The sequence below is a fragment of the Symphalangus syndactylus genome, chromosome 9, assembly GCF_028878055.3.
Source record: "Symphalangus syndactylus isolate Jambi chromosome 9, NHGRI_mSymSyn1-v2.1_pri, whole genome shotgun sequence".
Taxonomy (NCBI): Eukaryota; Metazoa; Chordata; class Mammalia; order Primates; family Hylobatidae; genus Symphalangus; species Symphalangus syndactylus.
The window spans coordinates 52,098,908-52,117,991 of NC_072431.2; the positions used below are offsets into that span (position 1 = coordinate 52,098,908).

The 19,084-nt window shown below is 55.1% G+C and overlaps 1 protein-coding gene and 1 pseudogene across 1 annotated transcript; both read left to right on the forward strand.

Moving 5' to 3' along the window:
• The first annotated feature begins 546 nt into the window (after positions 1–546).
• On the forward strand, positions 547–18,893 carry BRAT1 (BRCA1 associated ATM activator 1). Its single transcript, XM_063609491.1, is given in 15 exon segments — positions 547–1,130; positions 1,531–1,673; positions 9,254–9,408; positions 11,630–11,777; positions 12,722–13,094; positions 13,361–13,480; positions 14,509–14,600; positions 14,884–15,002; positions 15,236–15,422; positions 15,666–15,739; positions 16,818–16,920; positions 17,064–17,162; positions 17,355–17,527; positions 17,827–17,928; positions 17,930–18,893. Coding segments are annotated over 15 exon segments (3,003 nt in total). The 5' UTR covers positions 547–789; the 3' UTR covers positions 18,704–18,893.
• LOC129490938 (uncharacterized) lies at positions 5,623–5,718 on the forward strand (annotated as a pseudogene).
• Positions 18,894–19,084: the final 191 nt, after the last annotated feature.

The window sequence follows — 19,084 nt, forward strand, 5'->3', positions numbered from 1 at the left end:
GACTTAATTTGAGAACCTGAAGCCAAATGACCAAGGGCTTTTGTGCACGGATCAGGACGCTTCTCTCCGGCACGTAGTTCTCTCACTCCGGCCGGTGCAGACACTGGGTGCCCCTGCAGGCGAAACCCCGCCCCTCCGGACACAACCCCGCGCCTTCCTCAGAGATCCCCGCCCCCGAGGCGCCCCGCCCACCCACCGGATGCCCGGCATGAACCACCAGGCGCCTAGCGGGGGTGATCGGTCGGAGCGCCCGGCTTGGCGCCTGCCTGTCCCCAGCCTCTCTCATCTTGAACTCCTTCCTTCAAGTCTGGGCCCTTGAGGCTTCCAGAGCGGCCTCCAGGGGTGCAGTCTCAGTTCCCCACGCCAGCCGTCTCCGTCCTTCGCCTCCTCCGGGCCTGGCAGGTGGCACTGTCCGGAGGCGGAGCCTTGGGCGAGGGGTGGTTGCGACCGAGGACGGAACACAGCAGTGAGGCGCGCGGAGCTTCGGGGGTCGTGTTCGGGGTAGTGGTGCGTAGGGGGGCCAAGGCCCGGCCGAGGGGGCGGGCGGGCCAGGGAGCAGCCCAGCCTGGGGCGTGCGCGACCTGGGCTAGCTTCCCAGCCCGACTGTGGCCTCCTGCTCTGGAGCCCCTTCCGGACCCTCGGGCCTGGCGCTCGCGGCCAAAACTGACTCCAAAGTGTGGGGGAAGGGTTCCTCTTCCCGGGACGCAGCCACCCCGGGCATTGGCAGACCATGCCCTGGTTAGACAGAGCCGCTGACCACCCCGCCCACCCCCGAGGCCGGAAGCACGGATGCACACCCCGTCCTGGGAGGGACAGGCGCCCCTTCTCCTCCGCACTCCGCCGCTCCCGCACCCCAGCGCCCCCCTCTCCCCCCCGCCGGCTTCAGGACGTCAGATGCAGCCACCACTAATCCTGGGAGGGACAGACACACGGACAGGCGCCCCTTCCCCTCCGCACCCTCCTGCTGGCTGCAGAACAGCAAATGCAGCCACCACTGACCCTGAGAGGGACAGACACACGGACAGGCGCCCCTTCCCCTCTGCACCGCCCTGCTGGCTTCAGGACGTCAAATGCAGCCACCACTTGACGCTGGGAGGGACAGAAACTTTCCAGCCCAGACTGGCCCTGGGGTATGGATAGACATCCCCCTGCACACATGGCTGACCCCGGAACTCAAAGATGCCCCTGACTCTGGCCCACCTGCAGCCTGGGCCAGCACCATGCTGTTGCCCCGACTGCACCAAAGACCAAGGGTGACAGACTTTGAGCTCCGGAGGCCTTGTGGTTTCAGCCAGACTCTCATCTGCCCCTTTCAGCCCCGTCACCAGCACTCAGGGCCCCACCTAGACCAAAGCTTTGCATCCATCCCTGCAGTACAGACCTCTGGTCTGGGGATCACGGTTCTCCCGGTCTGAGATGAAAGTTCTGGGGCCTCTTCCCAGGCCTGAGCAGGCATGGTGAGCTGCTGTGACTAGAGCGAGCTGGGTCTGGAGTGGGCATTGAGGTTTGGCTTTCACATTGCGTTTGCAGGGACTGCGGCCTCACCATGGACCCGGAATGCTCCCAGCTGCTCCCGGCTCTCTGTTCTGTTCTGGTAGATCCCAGGCAGCCGGTGGCAGATGACACCTGTTTGGAGAAGCTGCTGGACTGGTTTAAAACGGTCACTGAAGGAGGTAAGGAGGTGGTGCTGCTGTTTACTGTCTATCCAGAGACCAGACGCAGAGCCTGGGACAGGGAGCAGGGGTCAGATGGGGACTCCCCTGTCCTGGAGGAAGGGCAGAAACTGCCAATCAGATGTCTTTCCTTCACTTCCTAAGGATTATCTGTGGCAGACTGAGGGCAAGTCAAGATGAAGCCTGAGACAATGATCTGGAAGTTAGAGCTTGAAATTCAGCCAATTCAGCCACGATCAGGGCATCCCAAGGTTCAGTTCTGCGGAAGGCGTGAACAAACTTGTTTTGTTGTTGTTCTCATTGTATTTAGTGTGTTTAAGACATCAGATTTGTTTTCTTTCTGATTATGAAAGTAGGGGCCGGATGCAGTGGCTCACACCTGTAATCACAGCATTTTGGGAGGCTGAGGCGAACGGATTGCTTAAGTCCAGGAGTTCGAGACCAGCCTGGTCCAACATAGCGAGACCTCATCTCTAAAAAAAAATAACGGGCCGGGCGCTGTGGCTCACGCCTGTAATCCCAGCACTTTGGGAGGCCGAGGCAGGCGGATCATGAGGTCAGGAGATCAAGACCATCCTAGCTAACACAGTGAAACCCTGTCTCTACTAAAAATACAAAAAATTAGCCGGGCGTGGTAGTGGGCGCCTGTGGTCCCAGCTACTCGGGAGGCTGAGGCAGGAGAATGGCTTGAACCCAGGAGGCGGAGCTTGCAGTGAGCAGAGATCACGCCACTGCACTCCAACCTGGGCAAGAAAGCGAGACTCCGCCTCAAAAAAATAAATAAATAAAAGATAACAAAAATTAGTTGGGCCTGGTGGCATACCTGTAGTCCCAGCTACTCCAGAGGCTGAGATGGGAGGATCCTTTGAGCCCAGGAGGTAGAGGTTGCAGTGAGCTATGGTTGTGCCACTGCACCCTGACCTGGGTGATAGAGTGAGACCCTGTCTCAAAAAAAAAAAAAAAAGTAATACATGTTCTTTAAAACATGAACAAAAGAGTAAAGAGACAAATTAAACCATCAACCTTTTAATTTCCTCCCAGCCTTTTTCATAACACATAAAGCTGTATTTTTCTGGGGAAAAAAAAATGAGGTCATACCATAAATACAATTTTGGTGTCTTGCTTTCTCTCTTGCTATCATAGTGAGTGTTTTCTCCACATAATATGTTAATGTTATCGACTACATGTTATTTGCTGTAGGAATGGACCATAATTCATTGAATCACTCCATTGTTAACATGTTTATATTTCTCATTTTTCATCATTTTAAGTAGTGTCATAGGTCAGGCACGGTGGCTCATGCTTGTAATCCCATCACTTTGGGAGGCCAAGGTGGGTAGGTCACTTGAAGTCAGGAGTTCGAGACTAGCCTGGCCAACATGGTGAGACCTCGTCTCTACTAAAAATACAGAAATTAGCCAGGCATGGTGGCATGCACCGTAATCCCAGCTACTTGGGAGACTGAGGGGAGAATTGCTTGAACCCAGGAGGCAGAGGTTGCAGTGAGCCGAGATCGTGCCACTGCACTCCAGCCTGGGTGACAGAATGGACTCCGTCTCAAAATAGTGTTGATCGGGCGCGGTGGCTCACACCTGTAATCCCAGCACTTTGAGAGGCCAAGGCGGGCAGATCACGAGGTCAGGAGATCAAGAACCTCATGGCTAACACGTGAAACCCCGTCTCTACTAAAAATACACACACAAAAAAATTAGCCGAGCGTGGTGGTGGGCGCCTGTAGTCCCAGCTACTGGGGAGGCTGAGGCAGAAGAATGGCATGAACCCAGGAGGCAGAGCTTGCAGTGAGCCGAGATCACGCCACTGCACTCCAGCCTGGGCGACAGAGTGAGACTCCGTCTCAAAAAAAATAGATAATGGCTTCCCTTTTACATAGATATTCTTTCATGTAAATGTTTATTCTCATGGTTGATAATTGCGTTGGGATAGACTGCATGTTGTTAATTTTTGCTATTCTTTACTTCCTTTTTTTGGTTTACCCTGTTTTTTTGTTCTTTTTATTTTTAAATTATATTGTATTTTTTTTAAGGATGGGGTCTCACCGTATTGCCCAAGCTGCTTTTGATCTCCTGGACTCAGGCAGTTACCTGCCACTGCTTCCCAAAGTGCCTTTTACCCTCTTTGAGCTAAATATCTAGGTCTTCCTTGTTTTCTAATATATATATTTAAGGCCAGGCGTGGTGGTTCATGCCTATAATCCCAGCACTTTGGGAGGCTGAGGCAGGCAGATCACTTGAGGTCAGGAGTTGGAGACCAGCCTGGCTAACATGGTGAAACCCCATCTCTACTAAAAATACAAGAATTAGCCTGACATGGTGGTCCATGCCTGTAATCCCGGCTACTCGGGAGGCTGAGGCAGGAGTATCACTTGAACCTGGGAGGTGGAGGTTGCAGTGAGCTGAGATAATGCCATTGCACTCCAGCCTGGGCAATGGAGTGAGACTCTGTCTCAAAAAAAAAATATATATATATATATACTTTTTTTTTTTTTAGGACTATGCATTTCTCTGGCTGGGCGCGGTGGTTCACACCTGTAATCCCAGCACTTTGGGAGGCCGAGACGGGCGGATCACGAGGTCAGGAGATCGAGACCATCCTGGCTAACACGGTGAAACCCCGTCTCTACTAAAAATACAAAAAAATTAGCTGGGCGTAGTGGCAGGCGCCTGTAGTCCCAGCTACTCAGGAGGCTGAGGCAGGAGAATGGCGTGAATCCGGGGAGGCAGAGCTTGCAGTGAGCCGAGATCGCGCCACTGCACTCCAGCCTGGGCGACAGGGTGAGACTCCGTCTTAAAAAAAAAAAAAAGAAAGAAAGACTATGCATTTCTCTAAAAGTATGACTTTAGTTACATCTTACAAGTTTTACATTGCAGTACTTTGGTTGTAATTTAGTTCTGAGTATTTTACGCTTTTCATTATGATTTTTTTTTTCACCCACAAGTTATTTAAAAGAGTATCCTTTAGTTTCAAAATATGGATTTTTCCAGTCTTTTTATTATTGATTTTTAATTTACTTTATGGAGGTTAGAAAATATATGTTTTGAATCTTTATAGCTGTTGAGACTTTTATTGAGACACAGGACCCAGGCGAGTTTTCTCAATGTTCTAGAGATTTCACTATATGATTTTGATGTTTTGGTATTTGAAGGTCTTCAACTGTGGCCTAAGGTTGTCATCAGTTTTTCTTTCTTTTTCTTTTTCCTTTTTTTTTTTTTTTTGAGCCAGGGTTTTTCCCTGTCACCCAGGATGGAGTGCAGTGGCGTGAACACGGCTCACTGCAGCCTCGACCTCCTGGGCAGTCCGCCTGCCTCATTCTCTTGAGTTGCTGGGATCAAGGTGTGTACCAGGCCCAGCTGTTTTTTTTTTTTTCCCCCGTAGAGATAAGGTCTCACCATCTTGCCCAGGCCGGCTTGGAACTCCTGGGCTCAAGCAGTCTTCCCGCCTGGGCTTCCCAAAGTGCTGGGATTACAGGAGCGAGCCACCATGCCCGGCCTGTATTCAGATTTTAAGAAGTATTTTTCAGTAGCTTTATTGAGATATAATTTGCATACCATGCAATTCTCCCATTTAATGTGTACCAGATCCTTTTGTAGTTTGTAAGCATTATATATGTATATATATAAAATATATATATATATATATATATTTTTTTTTTTTTTTTGAGACCGTCTTGCTCTGTTGCCCAGGCTGGGGCGCAGTGGCACAATCTTGGCTCACTACAACCTCTGCCTCCTGGGTGTCAAACGATTCTCCTGCCTCAGCCTCCCGAGTACCTGGGATTACAGGCGCATGCCACGACGCCCGGCCAATTTTTGTATTTTTAGTAGAGATGGGATTTCATCATGTTGGCCAGGGTGGTCTCGAACTCCTGACCTCAGGTGATCCCTCCGCCTTGGCCTCCCAAAGTGCTGGGACTACAGTGGAGAGCCACCGCACCCAGCCTAAGCATGATAATTGAGTGTTCAGGTGCACGTGTGAGATGTGGCACCATGGAACCCTGGTATGACGTCGGTACGTGACCCGTCTGACATGAGAAAAGGACAAAATAAATAAATAAATGGTACCAATTCAACAGTTCTTAGTAAATTTACAGGGCTCTGAAATCATCAGCACCATCTAATTTTGTTCCCCCTAAAGAAACCGAGTCCGGATTCACAGTGAGTCCTTGCTTCCTCCTCCCTCCCAGCCTCTGTCATTTCTCCTGCGTTGTACTTGATGGAAAGAGTGTAGTTTCCACACTTGTTCATTAGTTCAAACCTGCTATGTTCTTGCTAATTTGTTTGCTTGTTGCTGAGAAGTGTGTAAAAAGCTTACACCAAGATCATGGATTCATGATTTTTCTTTGAGATGCATCCTTTTTTTTTTTTTTTTTCACTTTACATATTTTTTTCTTTTTCTTTTCTTTTCTTTTTTTTTTTTTTTTTTTTTTGAGATGGAGTCTTGCTCTATTGCCCAGGCTGGAGTGCAGTGGCATGATCTCGGTTCACTGCAGCCTCGACTTCTTGGGTTCAGATGATTCTCCCACCTTAGCCTCCCTAATAGCTGGGACCACAGGAGCCCGCCACCACGCCCGGCTAAGTTTTTGTATTTTTTGTAGTGACTGGGTTTCACTATCTTGCCCAGGCTGGTCTCAGACTCCTGGGCTCAAGCAATCTGCCCGCTTTGGCCTCCCAAAGCGCTGGGATTACAGGTGTGAGCCACTGTGCCTGGCATTTTTTTTTTTTTTTTTTTGGAGACAGGGTCTCACTCTGTTATCCAGGCTAGAGTGCAGTGGTGTGATCACGGCTCACTGTAGCCTCTACTTCCTGGGCTCAAGTGATCCTCCCACCCCAGCCTCCTGGATGGCTGGGACTACAGGGACACACCACCACACCCATTTTTTTTTTGTATTTTTTTCCGGAGACAGGGTTTCACCATGTTGCCCAGGCTGCTTTACACGTTTTTGAAGTGAGGTTAGGTATACGTAGATGTAGGAATGTTGTGTCTTTCTGGAATTTCTGTCTGTGATCAGTGAACTTTCTTCTGCGTGAATACTGCTTTTTGCTTTACAGCCCATTTTGTTTGCTATTCCTGTTGCTACATCAGCTTCTTTAAAGTTAGAATTTGCCTACTGTGTCTTTTCTCTCCTGCTCCCAGCCTTTCCTGTCGTTGCATTTTATTGCTTTTAGAAACACCACATTGCTCGTTTTCAGTGTTTAATTTAATCTCAGCAAGTCTTTTAACAGATAAGTTTGATCTCTTTAATTTGTTGAGGCGACTGTTAGATTTGAATTCTTTTGTATTTTTTAATTTCCTGTTCCTTACCTTTATGCCTTTATTCTCCTTTTCTGCCCTCCATCAGATTGATAAAGCTTTTTGTTTTTTCTTTTAAATCTTTCCTCTTCTGGTTTTGAAGTTATACATTCTATTTATGTTCTTTTTTTTTTGACAAGTTCTTGCGCTGTTGTCCAGGCTAGAGGACAGTGGTGTAATCACGGCTCATTGCAGCCTTGACCTCCCGGGCTCAGGTGATCTTCCCGTCTCGGCTTCCAGTGTAGCTGGGACTACAGATGCGCCACCACGCCCAGCGAATTTTTATAGAGAGGGGATCTTCCTGTGTTGCTCAAGCTGGTCTTAAACTCCTGGGCTCAGGCAATCTGCCCACCTCGGCCTCTCAAGATGCTAGGACCACAGGCTTATTTATATTCTTTAGTAGCTACCCTTATATTTTTAACATGAGAACTGGATTTTTAAAAAAGTCTGAAGTTAATTAGACTTTCCATTCTCTATCCAGGCAACTGAAGGATCTCAGAGCACTTGAACTTCAGGCCATCACAACCTTCTGTTATTGTTGTTTAGTATTTTAATTCTGTTTTGTTTCAAAATCCTTCAACAATTTTTTTTTAGATTTTGAACTCAGTTGGGTTGTTTTTTGGTTTTTTTTGTTTGTTTTTGAGACAGAGTCTTGGCCTGTCACCAGGCTGGAGTGCAGTGGTGCAATCTCGGCTCACTGCAACCTCCACCTCCCAAGTTCAAGCAGTTCTCCTGCCTCAGCCTCCCGAGTAGCTGGGACTGCAGGCGCCCGCCACCATGCCTGGCTAATTTTTTATATTTTAGTAGAGACAGGGTTTCACCATGTTTGCCAGGATGGTCTCAATCTCCTGACCTTGTGATCTGCCTGCCTTGGCCTCCCAAAGTGCTGGGATTACAGGCATGAGCCACCACGCCCCACCTTTTTTTTTTTTTTTTGAGACAGAGTCTCCCTCTGTCACCCAGGCTGGAGTACAGTGGTGCAGTGATAGCTCAGTGCAGCCTCGAACTCCTGGGCTCAAGCAATCCTCCCATCTCAGCCTCCTGAGTAGCTGGGACTGCAGATGTGTGCCACCATGCTGGGCTAATTTTTTTTTATTTTTTGTAGAGACAGGGTCTTGCTATGTTGTCCTTCTGCCTTGGCCTCCCAAAGTGCTGGGACTACAGGTATGGGCACCTCACCCAGCCTGCAGGTGCTGATTCAGGTGGACTCAGTGCTTTTTGGGTCCTGGCCTGGTTCTGCTCCTCTGCATGCTCCTCACTCTCCTTCTTACTGAACCACATTCTTTCCACAAGGGCTTCTCACTGGGAAACTCTCCCAGCCTTTGCCTCAAAATGTCTTTTTCCCCCACTGGTGCTTTTGAGCGATAGCATAGCTGGGTATAGAAATACAGGATGCCAGTTCTGGAGAGGAATGCTTGTTCTGTTGTACCTGCTTGCATGGAACACTGTTTAAGAAAAAGTACCCATTTGAAAGGTGAAAATGCTCTTCCACTTTTTGTTTTTGTTTTTTTTTTGGAATGGAGTCTCGCTCTGTCGCCCAGGGCTGGAGTGTGTGGTGTGCAATGACGTGGTCTTGGCTCACTTCAACCTCCGCCTCCCGGGTTCAAGTGATTCTCCTGCCTCAGCCTCCCAATTAGCTGGGACTACGGGCATGAGCCACCACACCTGGCTAATTTTTTGTATTTTTAGTAGAGACAGGGCTTCATCATGTTGGCCAGGCTGGTCTGGAACTCCCGGGCTCAAGTGATCCTCCGACCTCGGACTCCTAAAGTGCTGGGATTACAGGTGTGAGCCACCACGCCCGGCTAATTTTTTGTATTTTTAGTAGAGATGGGGCTTCGCCATGTTGGCCAGGCTGGTCTCAAACTCCTGAGATCAAGTGACCACCCACCTCGGCCTCCTAAATTGCTGGGATTACAGGTGTGAGCCACCGCGCCCAGCCTGGTCTTTCACTTTAATTTGCATTTCTTTTTCACTATCAGTGAGACAGAACATTTTTTCAGCATTTTTGGCCATTCACCTGTTGTGAAAGGTGAAAATGTTCCTCCTTTCACCTGTTGTTAAGGTGTTGGCTTTCTAGTTTTTCTGCCCTTACTGAATTAAAATTATGAGTCATTTGCCGTATTTGTTGCAGATACTTTTTTCCCAGTTGGATCCCTAAATCTAACACCTTGCAAGAAAAGGGTCTGGGAATTGCTAGGAGAAGAGCAGTCATCCAGGGGGACGCCTGGTGCTGTGCCCCTGGTGACCCCTGGGCTGGGCCGTCCCCACAGAGTCCAGTCTCGTGCTGCTGCAGGAGCACCCCTGCCTGGTGGAGCTGCTATCCCATGTGCTGAAAGTCCAGGACCTGAGTCCCGGGGTTCTCTCCTTCTCACTCCGCCTGGCAGGAACCTTCGCAGCCCAGGAAAACTGCTTCCAGTATCTTCAGGTGAGCCTGGGGTCTCCCACCTGAGTGTCCCGTGGAGAGGTGGGCAGGCTTTTCCTCCCGCAGCCAGGTGGGGCATTTGTAGCCATCACCATCCCAAGTCCCAGCAGCCTGCCCTGACCCTCTGTCCTCACTAGAACTGCATGCTTTTTACCCCTTTGAAAAATTCGCCTGGAGCAATGCTGGGGCTAAGGAGTTGAGGTTTTTTGGAGTAAGATGACTGGGATGGGCTCCCAGCTCTGACCGGCTGTCTGACCTTGCCTACAGCCGCAAATCTCAGTCTCTTCCTAGGACGGAGATAGGAGTTGTAGCTGCGCCATGGCCTCCATCTCTTCCTAGGACAGAGATAGGAGTCGTAGCTGCGCCATGGCCTCAATCTCTTCCTAGGACGCAGATAGGAGTCGTAGCTGCGCCATGGGGTTGTTGTGAGGACCAAACGAGACCACACATCCTGCACCTCCAGCGACCCAGCCTACAAATGAATGAATGAATGACTATTGAGAATGTCTTTTTAAAAAAAATTAACTAATTTTATTTATTTTTATTTTATTTTATTATTATTTTTCGAGACAGTCTTGCTCTGTCACCCAGGCTGGAGTGCAATGGTTGGAACTCATCTAACTGCAGTCTCCGCCTCCCAGGTTCAAGCGATTCTCCTGGCTCAGCCTCCCGAGTATCTGGGACTACAGGCGCCTGCCACCACGCCCAGCTAATTTTTGTATTTTTAGTAGAGACGGGGTTTCACCATGTTGGCCAGGCTGGTCACGAACTCATGACCTCAAGATATCTGTCTGCCTCGGTCTCCCAAAATGCTAGGATTACAGGCGTGAGCCACCACACCCGGCCTTTTTTTGTTTTGTCTTTTAGAGACAGAGTCCTGCTCTGTTTCCCAGGCTGGAGTGCAGTGGCAGCTCACTGCAGCCTTGACCTCCTGGGCTCAAGTGACCCTCCCCATTCAGCTTCCCGAGTAGCTGGGTCCACAGGTGCGTGCACCATACCTGGCTAACTTTTTTATCTTTGGTAGAGATGGGGTCTCACTATGTTGCCCAGGCTGGTCTCAAACTCCTGGCCTCAAGCGATCATCCTGCCTTGGCCTCCCAAAGTGTTGGGACACAGTCGTGAGCCACTGCTCCCAGCCAAGAATTTCTACATAGCAGCAAGGCATGAGAGCTCGAGAGCCTTCCAGAGCTGTGTCTTCCAGCTTCAAGTGCCTCAAACAGGCACCGCTGAGTCTGTCAGGTGATGCCTGGTGTGAGCTTCAGGGCCCTTGCCCGTCTAGCACGACGGCTTCTCTTCGTGCCTCACAGGCCCTCGCCAGGTTGCGTGAAGGCACATCCAGTAGCGTTAGCTTGCCATTCATGGTGCCCCCCAGTTAAGCATCTGCAGGCTCCCTAGCAGCCCACCCAGGCACCATCTTGCTGCAGGACAGACTTTCCAAGGTGTCCTAGGGCGCTGCTGTACAGTGAATCAGGGGCCCTTGTCAGCAGCTGGTATGAAAGTGCCCTCCAGGCTGGGCATGGTGGCTCATGCCTGTAATCCCAGCACTTTGGGAGGCTGAGGCAGGCAGATCACCTGAGGTCAGGAGTTCGAGACCAGGCTGACCAACATGGTAAAGCCCCGTCTCTACTAAAAATGCAAAAATTAGCTAGGTGTGGTGGTGGGCACCTGTAATGCCAGCTGCTCGGGAGGCTGAGACAGGAGAATAGCTTGAGCCCGGGAGGCAGAGGTTGCAGTGAGCCAAGATTGTGCCACTGCACTCCAGCCTAGGCAACAGAGTGAGACTGTCTCAAAAAAGAAAAAAGAGTATCCTCCAAAAGTGCCTCCACCAGCCTTGGAAAACTGAAAACCCATCTCTGCTTTGCTCCACATCCCTGGAAACCTACCAGGTCCCCTCACCTCTTTTTTGTTTGTTTTTTTGAGATGGAGTCTCGCTGTGTCACCCAGGCTGGTGTGCAGTGGCGCAATCTTGGCTCACTGCAACCTCCGCCTCCCAGGTTCAAGCGATTCTCCAGCCTCAGCCTTCTGAGTAGCTGGGATTACGGGTACGTGCCACCACACCCAGCACATTTTTGTATTTCTAGTAGAGACGGGGTTTCACCATGTTGGTCAGGCTGGTCTCGAACTCCTGACCTCGTGATCTGCCCTCCTCGGCCTCCCAAAGTGCTGGGATTACAGGCTTGAGCCACTGCACCCGGTCCCCCTCACCTCTTTTTTTGTTTCCCAGCAGGGAGAGTTGCTACCAGGGCTCTTTGGGGAGGCAGGACCCCTCGGCCGAGCAGCCTGGGCCGTCCCCACCGTGCGCAGCGGCTGGATCCAGGGCCTGCGCTCCCTGGCACAGCACCCCAGCGCCCTGCGCTTCCTGGCCGACCATGGTGAGTGCGCCCACACCCCACCCCATTCCTCATCCTGCCTGTGTGACCCTAGGGGAGTCACTGCACCTTGCTGAATCTGAGCGTCTGGTCCGTGCGATGTCACAGGGTTGTTACGAAGAATGCACCGTGACAGTACGGCTGTCCGGTGTCCTCTGGTTTGCAGGTCAGGCCCTAGGAGCCAGGGTGGCTTTCTCAGCCACTTACAGATCAGCCGTGAGGACTCAGTCTTTGAAACTATTTGGGAGCCAGGCGTGGTGGCGCATGGCTATAGTCCCAGTTACTCGGGAAGCTGAAACAAGAGGATCACTTGAGCCCAGGGTTTCAAGGCTGCAGTGAGCAGTGGTTGAGCCATTGCACTCCAACTTAGGCGACAGAGCAAGACCCTGTCTAAAAAAACAAGAAACGAGGCCGGGCATGGTGGCTCACACCTGTAATCTCAGCACTTTGGGAGGCTGAGGCGGGTGGATCACCTGAGGTCAGGAGTTCAAGACCAGCCTGGCCAACATGGTGAAACCCTGTCTCTACGAAAATACAAAAATTAGCCAGGCATAATGGCGGGTGCTGTAATCCCAGCTACTTGGGAGGCTGAGGTGGGAGAATGGCTTGAACCTGGGAGGCGGAAGTTGCAGTGAGCTGAGATCGCACCATTGTACTCCGGCCTGGGCAACAGACCAAGACTCCGTCTCAAAAAAAAAAAACCAACAAACAACAACAAGGAACGAATTGGGAAGCATCACAAGCTGTGTGTGTTTAACGCTCGGGGGGAGAAGATGCTTGTCTCCAGGGAGCTTCAGTTCCTGTTCTCTTTTGCTTATGAGTGGAGGGGCATTTGGGGGTGTCTTGGGGTGCCCTCTGCTGTTTGCATCCTCCCTGAGGCACTGTGCCTCCCCCGGCTCTATTCTGGCTCACCCCCTTTTTCCTTTCTTCCCCCATCCCCTACCCAGGTGCAGTCGACACCATCTTCTCCCTGCAGGGAGACTCCAGCCTGTTTGTGGCCTCGGCGGCCAGTCAGCTCCTGGTGCACGTCCTGGCTTTGTCCATGCGAGGTGGAGCCGAGGGGCAACCCTGCCTGCCGGGGGGCGACTGGCCCGCGTGTGCCCAGAAGATCATGGATCACGTTGAAGAGTCCTTGTGCTCCACGGCCACCCCCAAGGTCACTCAGGCCCTGAATGTCCTGACCACGACCTTCGGGCGCTGCCAGAGCCCCTGGACGGAAGCCCTGTGGGTGCGGCTGAGTCCCCGCGTGGCCTGTCTGCTGGAGAGAGACCCCATCCCCGCCGCGCACTCGTTCGTGGACCTGCTTCTCTGTGTGGCTCGGTCAGGGCCCCGGGATGCAGCTGGGGGGCCTGGCTGGGCTATTGTTTTCCTCGGATGATGCCCAGGGATGTCCCACTGGCAGCCAGAGACTCCCTGAGGACGTGGCCTGCAGTGAAGTGGCACCGGGGTGACCCTGGAACCCTCATGGGGAAAGGCCAGTCTTGGGCTGGGCGCCTCCAGCACCAGGGCCATGGCAGTCTTAGCCAGGCCTCGGATGGGGTTTTGCGGGTGGGGGAGTAATTTTTCTCTCTGGGGTCTCCCTGCAGTTCTCCCGTGTTCAGTTCTTCCGATGGCGGCCTGTGGGAGACGGTGGCGCAGGCTCTGAGCTGCCTGGGCCCCACCCACGTGGGACCCCTGGCTTTGGGGATCCTGAAGCTCGAGCACTGGTATGGTCTGGGGTGTGTCTCATGCCGAGGCGGGTGCCGGGAGCTGGGGCAGGCAGGGAGGTTGAGAGCGCGGTCCTCATGGCAGGGGAGTTCCGGACACCAGGGACAGTCAGGCGGCTGTGCGGGGTGTGACTGGGCTGTGTGTGGGTTGCGCGGCAGCCTTGCAGGCTGGCAGCTTCTGCAAGATCTTTAGCGACAGAATAATTGTTTCAAACAAAAGCTCTGTAAGATCTCCAGAGGTAAGAAGGATGCGGGAGCTGCTCTGCTCAGAGCAGAGTGGTCCTGCCCACACCCTGCGCTCCACTGCCCTCCCACCTGCCCCCCACCGCAGCTTTGTTTAGGGGTGCTGGAGCTCCCCAGCACGCACACCATGCGGGTGGGGGGCCTGGGGGCGTTGGAAAAGCAAAGCCTGGGGTCAGGACAGGTGGGAAGGCCGTGGATGGCCTGCCAGGGTTCTAGATGGGCTGACATTAGGGGTGGAAGTGACCTCAGGACCTGCTGCCCAAAGGGCCCAGGGGTACCATGAGAGTCCAGCTCTGAGGTCTGGGGTCTCTGAATGTTTAGGAGAGAGTAGACCTGGGTAGGATGGAGGAACAGGCCCGGCCCTGCAGGAATGCACTGTGGGGACACTGCTCACACCTGGGCCCAGACGTGAGGGCAGGTCCCTCCCACAGAGTGGACACTGTGCACACCTGGGGACACCTGGGAGGCTGGGGGCACCCCGTCCCTGTCCCCCTGAGCGGGCACTGCCCCTCTGTCTGGGTGCATGGCCAGGCCCTCCTGCAGGCCCCTTGGTATCTGCTCCTAAGGACATCAGGAGTGTCAGGCCCATCTCCTTGGTCAGGCCTGTCCCCCCCGCCACTCTCTGTCCCATGGCATCCCCTGGCCAGTGGCCTGCAGAGAATCTGTTTCTCGGGGGGTGTCCCAACCCCCTGGCTGATTTGCCCCAGGCTTGCTGGGGATGTTAGGAGCACAGCCAACTTGTCTCGCGGCCAGGGTCGCGGCGCTCACCTCGTGTTTGTCTCCAGTCCACAGGCACTAAGGACCCAGGCCTTCCAGGTCCTTCTCCAGCCCCTGGCCTGTGTCCTGAAGGCCACGGTTCAGGCCCCTGGACCCCCAGGTGTGCTGCTTAGAAAGGGCTGGGAGGGCTGAACCTGGGTGCCTGCGGTTGGGGAAAGGGAGATGGATGAGAGTGCCCGGCTCGCCGCCCCCGCCCCACTTGAATCACACCCAGGCCTCCCTCTAAGAGCAAAGGGGACCGGGGGCATGGCCATCTCGCCTGGTGAGCCGCTGCTCTGCACCTAGGTCCTGGCCTCTGCTGTGGGTGTTGACCGTGGGGGGCCTGGTGACCGTGGGGGCACTGAAGTGCTCTCTAAGGGAGCTCTTCCTGGCTTGGTCGCCAGGCTTGCTGGATGGGACGGCAGACGATGCCACGACGGTGGACGCGCTTCTGGCCTCCAAGTCGTCCTGCGCGGGCCTCCTGTGCCGCACCCTGGCTCACCTGGAGGAGCTGCAGCCGCTGGTAGGTGTGGCCTGCCCCTCATGCAGCCCAGCAGCATCCACACTGGCAGTGGGACGGCAACGTAGGCTGACACCCCCCACCCCTCGCTGCCCCAGCGCCCCTGCATCCACGCCAGCAGTGGGACCACAACCTTAGCTGATGTCCCCCGCCCCGCATGCCTCGAAGCCCCAGCTCCCCCGCGTCCACGCCGGCAGTGGGACCGCAACCTTGGCTGACAGCCCTCTTCCTCGCAGCCCCAGCGCCCTTCACCGTGGCCCCAGGCATCCCTACTGGGGGCTACGGTGACTGTCCTGCGGCTCTGTGACGGCTCGGCTGCCCCCGCCTCCAGTGTGGGGGGCCACCTCTGTGGGACCCTGGCGGGCTGCGTCCGGGTCCAGCGAGCAGCCCTCGACTTCCTGGGGACGCTGTCACAGGGCACAGGTGAGTCTGTTCTGTACGGCTTTGGCATGGGGCAATCCCCGTGCCCCCACTCTCCTTTCTGCTCAGAGGCGCCTGGGAACTGCTGTCCCTCTCTGTTTCTTCTCTGGGGCAGGGGCTGAGGGGTGCAGGGCCCGTGCAGGAGGTTTCAGCTGGCGGATGAGGCCTTGTCCTGCTCCTTCCCAGAGGTGATGGGGAGGGTCCTAGGGTGGGGGTGGGGGTGGTTTATCCACTCACCTCTCTCAGGCCCCCAGGAGCTGGTGACACAGGCGCTTGCTGTCCTCCTGGAGTGCCTCGAGAGCCCCGGCTCCAGTCCCACGGTACGGCGGTGGTGGGGATAGGGAGCGAGGAGAGGAGGGAGGCAGAGGCAGTGGGACCCACCCCCAACTCCACCCCGGCCCCATGCAGGCCTCTGGGGATGGGGCCTTCACACAGGGCCACAGAGTTGCTGCTCAGAGAGCTTCACGACGCAGGTGGCTGCGTGGGTCGGGCCCGGGGCCTCTTGTTGGTGAGATACATCAGCACGCAGAGGTGTGTGGGGCCGTGGGGAGCAGGGGCGCCGGCCAGGCGGCCTGCAGGGAATTCTGGACATGGGAAATGCGGTGGCACCAGGATGGCCCTGGGCGTGGGCTCCGGGTTCTCCTAAGCACGGTTTGTGAATGTGCCCGCTCCACAGCCCCTCCCGGAGCTGGGCCCTGGAGGGTACAGACCTTGTGCCACCTGCCGCTGAGCAGACAGCAGACAACTTTGGAGGAAGGGCCCAGGGCTTCTTGGGATCCTGAGGAAAAGGTGCCCTGCATCATGTTTTGATGTAGAAATCCCGTCGCCTGGGTTGCGGGTCTTCTGGTGGGGGCTGCCGCCGCCACCTCCTGCTCACAGTCTGGGAAGCCGGTTCTGCAGCAGATTCTGCCCTATTAAAATCAGCCCAGGAGGGGCGTGGGGCTCACAGCTGTGATTACTGTGCACTGGGGGGCCGAGGGGGGAGGATCAATGGAGCTCAGGACTTTGAGGCCAGCCTGGGCAACATAGCCAGATACTGTCTCTACAAAAAATACAAAAATTAGCCCCGGGGGCGTAGCTCAGGGGCACAGCATTTCTGCAAAAATTAGCCGGGCGTGGTGATGTGTGCCTCTAGGCCCAGCTACTCATGAGGCTGAGGCAGGAGGATCGTTTGAGCCCGGGAGGTAGAGGCTGCAGTGAGCTGTGATTGCAGTCCAGCCTGGTTGACATGGTGAGACCCTGTCTCTAAAAAAGAAGGAAGCCCAGCGTTCCCTTCTCTCTCTGCTTCCTGTCCCCATCTCTGTCCCTGGAGTACGGGCAGCACAGGTGAAGGCAAGGGGGACAGACAGCTTGCCCTTCCGCCTCTCGTGGCCCTACAGCCCACCCTGTCTGCTCCAGGTTCTGAAGAAGGCCTTCCAGGCCACGCTCAGGTGGCTGCTGAGCTCACCCAAGACCCCCAGCTGCTCTGATCTCAGCCCCCTCATCCCGCAGTTCCTCAGAGGTAATGCAGCCCCTTGCAGCGGGGAACAGAGCTGGAGTCACAGGGGTGGAGGCAGCAGGGGCTGGGTGGAAAGGCTCAGCTGGCTCCGAGGGCAGGGTGAGCCTGGCCCCAAGGTTGCCCTGATCTGTCCCTTCCCGCCCTAGAGCTGTTCCCTGTGCTGCAGAAACGCCTGTGCCACCCCTGCTGGGAGGTGAGGGACTCCGCCCTCGAGTTCCTGACCCAGCTGTGCAGGCACTGGGGAGGTGAGTGCTGGCAGATGGAGGAGCTGCCTTCCCCGCCTGTAGGGGGCTCACTGAGCCAGGGTGCACCGGCAGCCTCTTGCTGGCTCTAGAAACTTGGGCCATGTTGGCTGCCCACAAGGGGGTGGAGGCAGAGGCCGAGGCGACAAGGCTTGGCCCTCAGTCACAGCTGCATGTGGCCGTTTCCACTCCCAGGACAGGCCGACTTCAGATGTGCACTCTTGGCTTCAGAGGTGCCTGAGCTGGCCCGGCAGCTCCTCCAGGACCCTGAGAGTTATGTCCGAGCGAGCGCGGTGACCGCCATGGGGCAGCTGTCCAGCCAGGGCCTGCATGCCCCCATCAGCCCTGAGCATGCAGAGGCCCAGCAGGTAGGAAGTGGTGGGTTCCACGGCTGCCGGCCCCCACGAGCCCTGAGCACGCAGAGGCCTGGCAGGTAGGAGGTGGCGGGTTCCTCAGCCAGCAACTCCCGCCTGGCCATCGTGTGTGCTTGTTTGCTTGTGGGTGGGCGAGCGGCCAGCATCCAGCGTGGGAGCAGCTGCTGCTGTCGGCAGTGCCTGCAGGAGTGACTGCCGAGGCCCTGGGGCTCTGCTGGCTGTGGGACCTGTGCGCTTCGTCTTCTGTCTCCCCAGCACCCCTCCACTTAGACATGATTACCTCCATTTGACAGATGGGTAAACTGAGGATTGGAGGGCAGTGTGCTCACCACGCAGCATGGGAAGGTGCCAGAGTGGGCTGTGGCCCTAGACTGCATGTCCGGGGCCAGCCCCCATGACGTACCCGGGGTCCTGTTGTGGGAGCTTCGCTCCTGCCGCCCCACCAACCATCCGCACCTGCTCCCTGTCCCCCAGAGCCTGTTTCTGGAGCTGCTGCACATCCTCTCCGTAGACTCGGAGGGCTTCCCACGGCGGGCGGTCATGCAGGTCTTCACCGAGTGGCTGCGGGACGGCCATGCCGACGCGGCCCAGGACACGGAGCAGTTCGTGGCCACTGTGCTGCAGGTGGCGAGCCGGGACCTGGACTGGGAGGTCCGTGCCCAGGGCCTGGAGCTGGCATTGGTGTTCCTGGGCCAGACGTTGGGGCTGCCGCGTACCCACTGCCCCTATGCCGTGGCCCTACCCGAGGTGGCCCCAGCCCGGCCACTTGGCGAGGCACTGAGGGCTCTCTGCCACGTGGGGCTCTTTGACTTCGCCTTTTGTGCCTTGTTTGACTGCGACCGCCCTGTGGCGCAGAAGTCTTGTGACCTCCTTCTCTTCCTGAGGGACAAGATTGCTTCCTACAGCAGCCTGCGGGAGGCTGGGGGCGGCCCCAACACCGCCTCCACGGAGGCCACCCTGCTGGGGTGGCGGGCGGGTGAGCAGGCCCAGCCCCCGGGGGACCAGGAGCCTGAGGCTGTGCTGGCCATGCTGAGGTCCCTAGACCTGGAGGGCCTGCGGAGCACGCTGGCCGAGAGCAGCGACCACGTGGAGAAGAGTCCCCAGTCCCTCCTGCAGGATGTGCTGGCCACTGGAGGCTTCCTGCAGGGGGACGAGGCCGACTGCTACTGAGCAGAACCAGAGTCTGCCTCGGGCTCAGGACCGAGGGAGGCAGCACCGTGTCCTTCTGTGGGACGCTGCCAGCCCCAGGGCTCCAGCCCAGCCCGGCAGATCATCTGGGGAAGCCAGGACCAGGAGAGAAGCAAGGTCAAGAAATCCCACATTTTGATGTATTAAAGAAATGACTTATTTTTACTCAAAATGAATGGCATTGAAGTCTTTAATCCAATTCGAGTTAATTTAATAATAATGATCTGAGACAAAGGTCCAGTGTCATTCATTCGCACGTGGATATCCAGTTTTCCCAGCACCATTTATTTTTTATCTGTCTGTCTGTCTGTCTGTCTTTTTTGTGATGGAGTTTCGCTCTTGTTGCCCAAGCTGGAGTGCAAT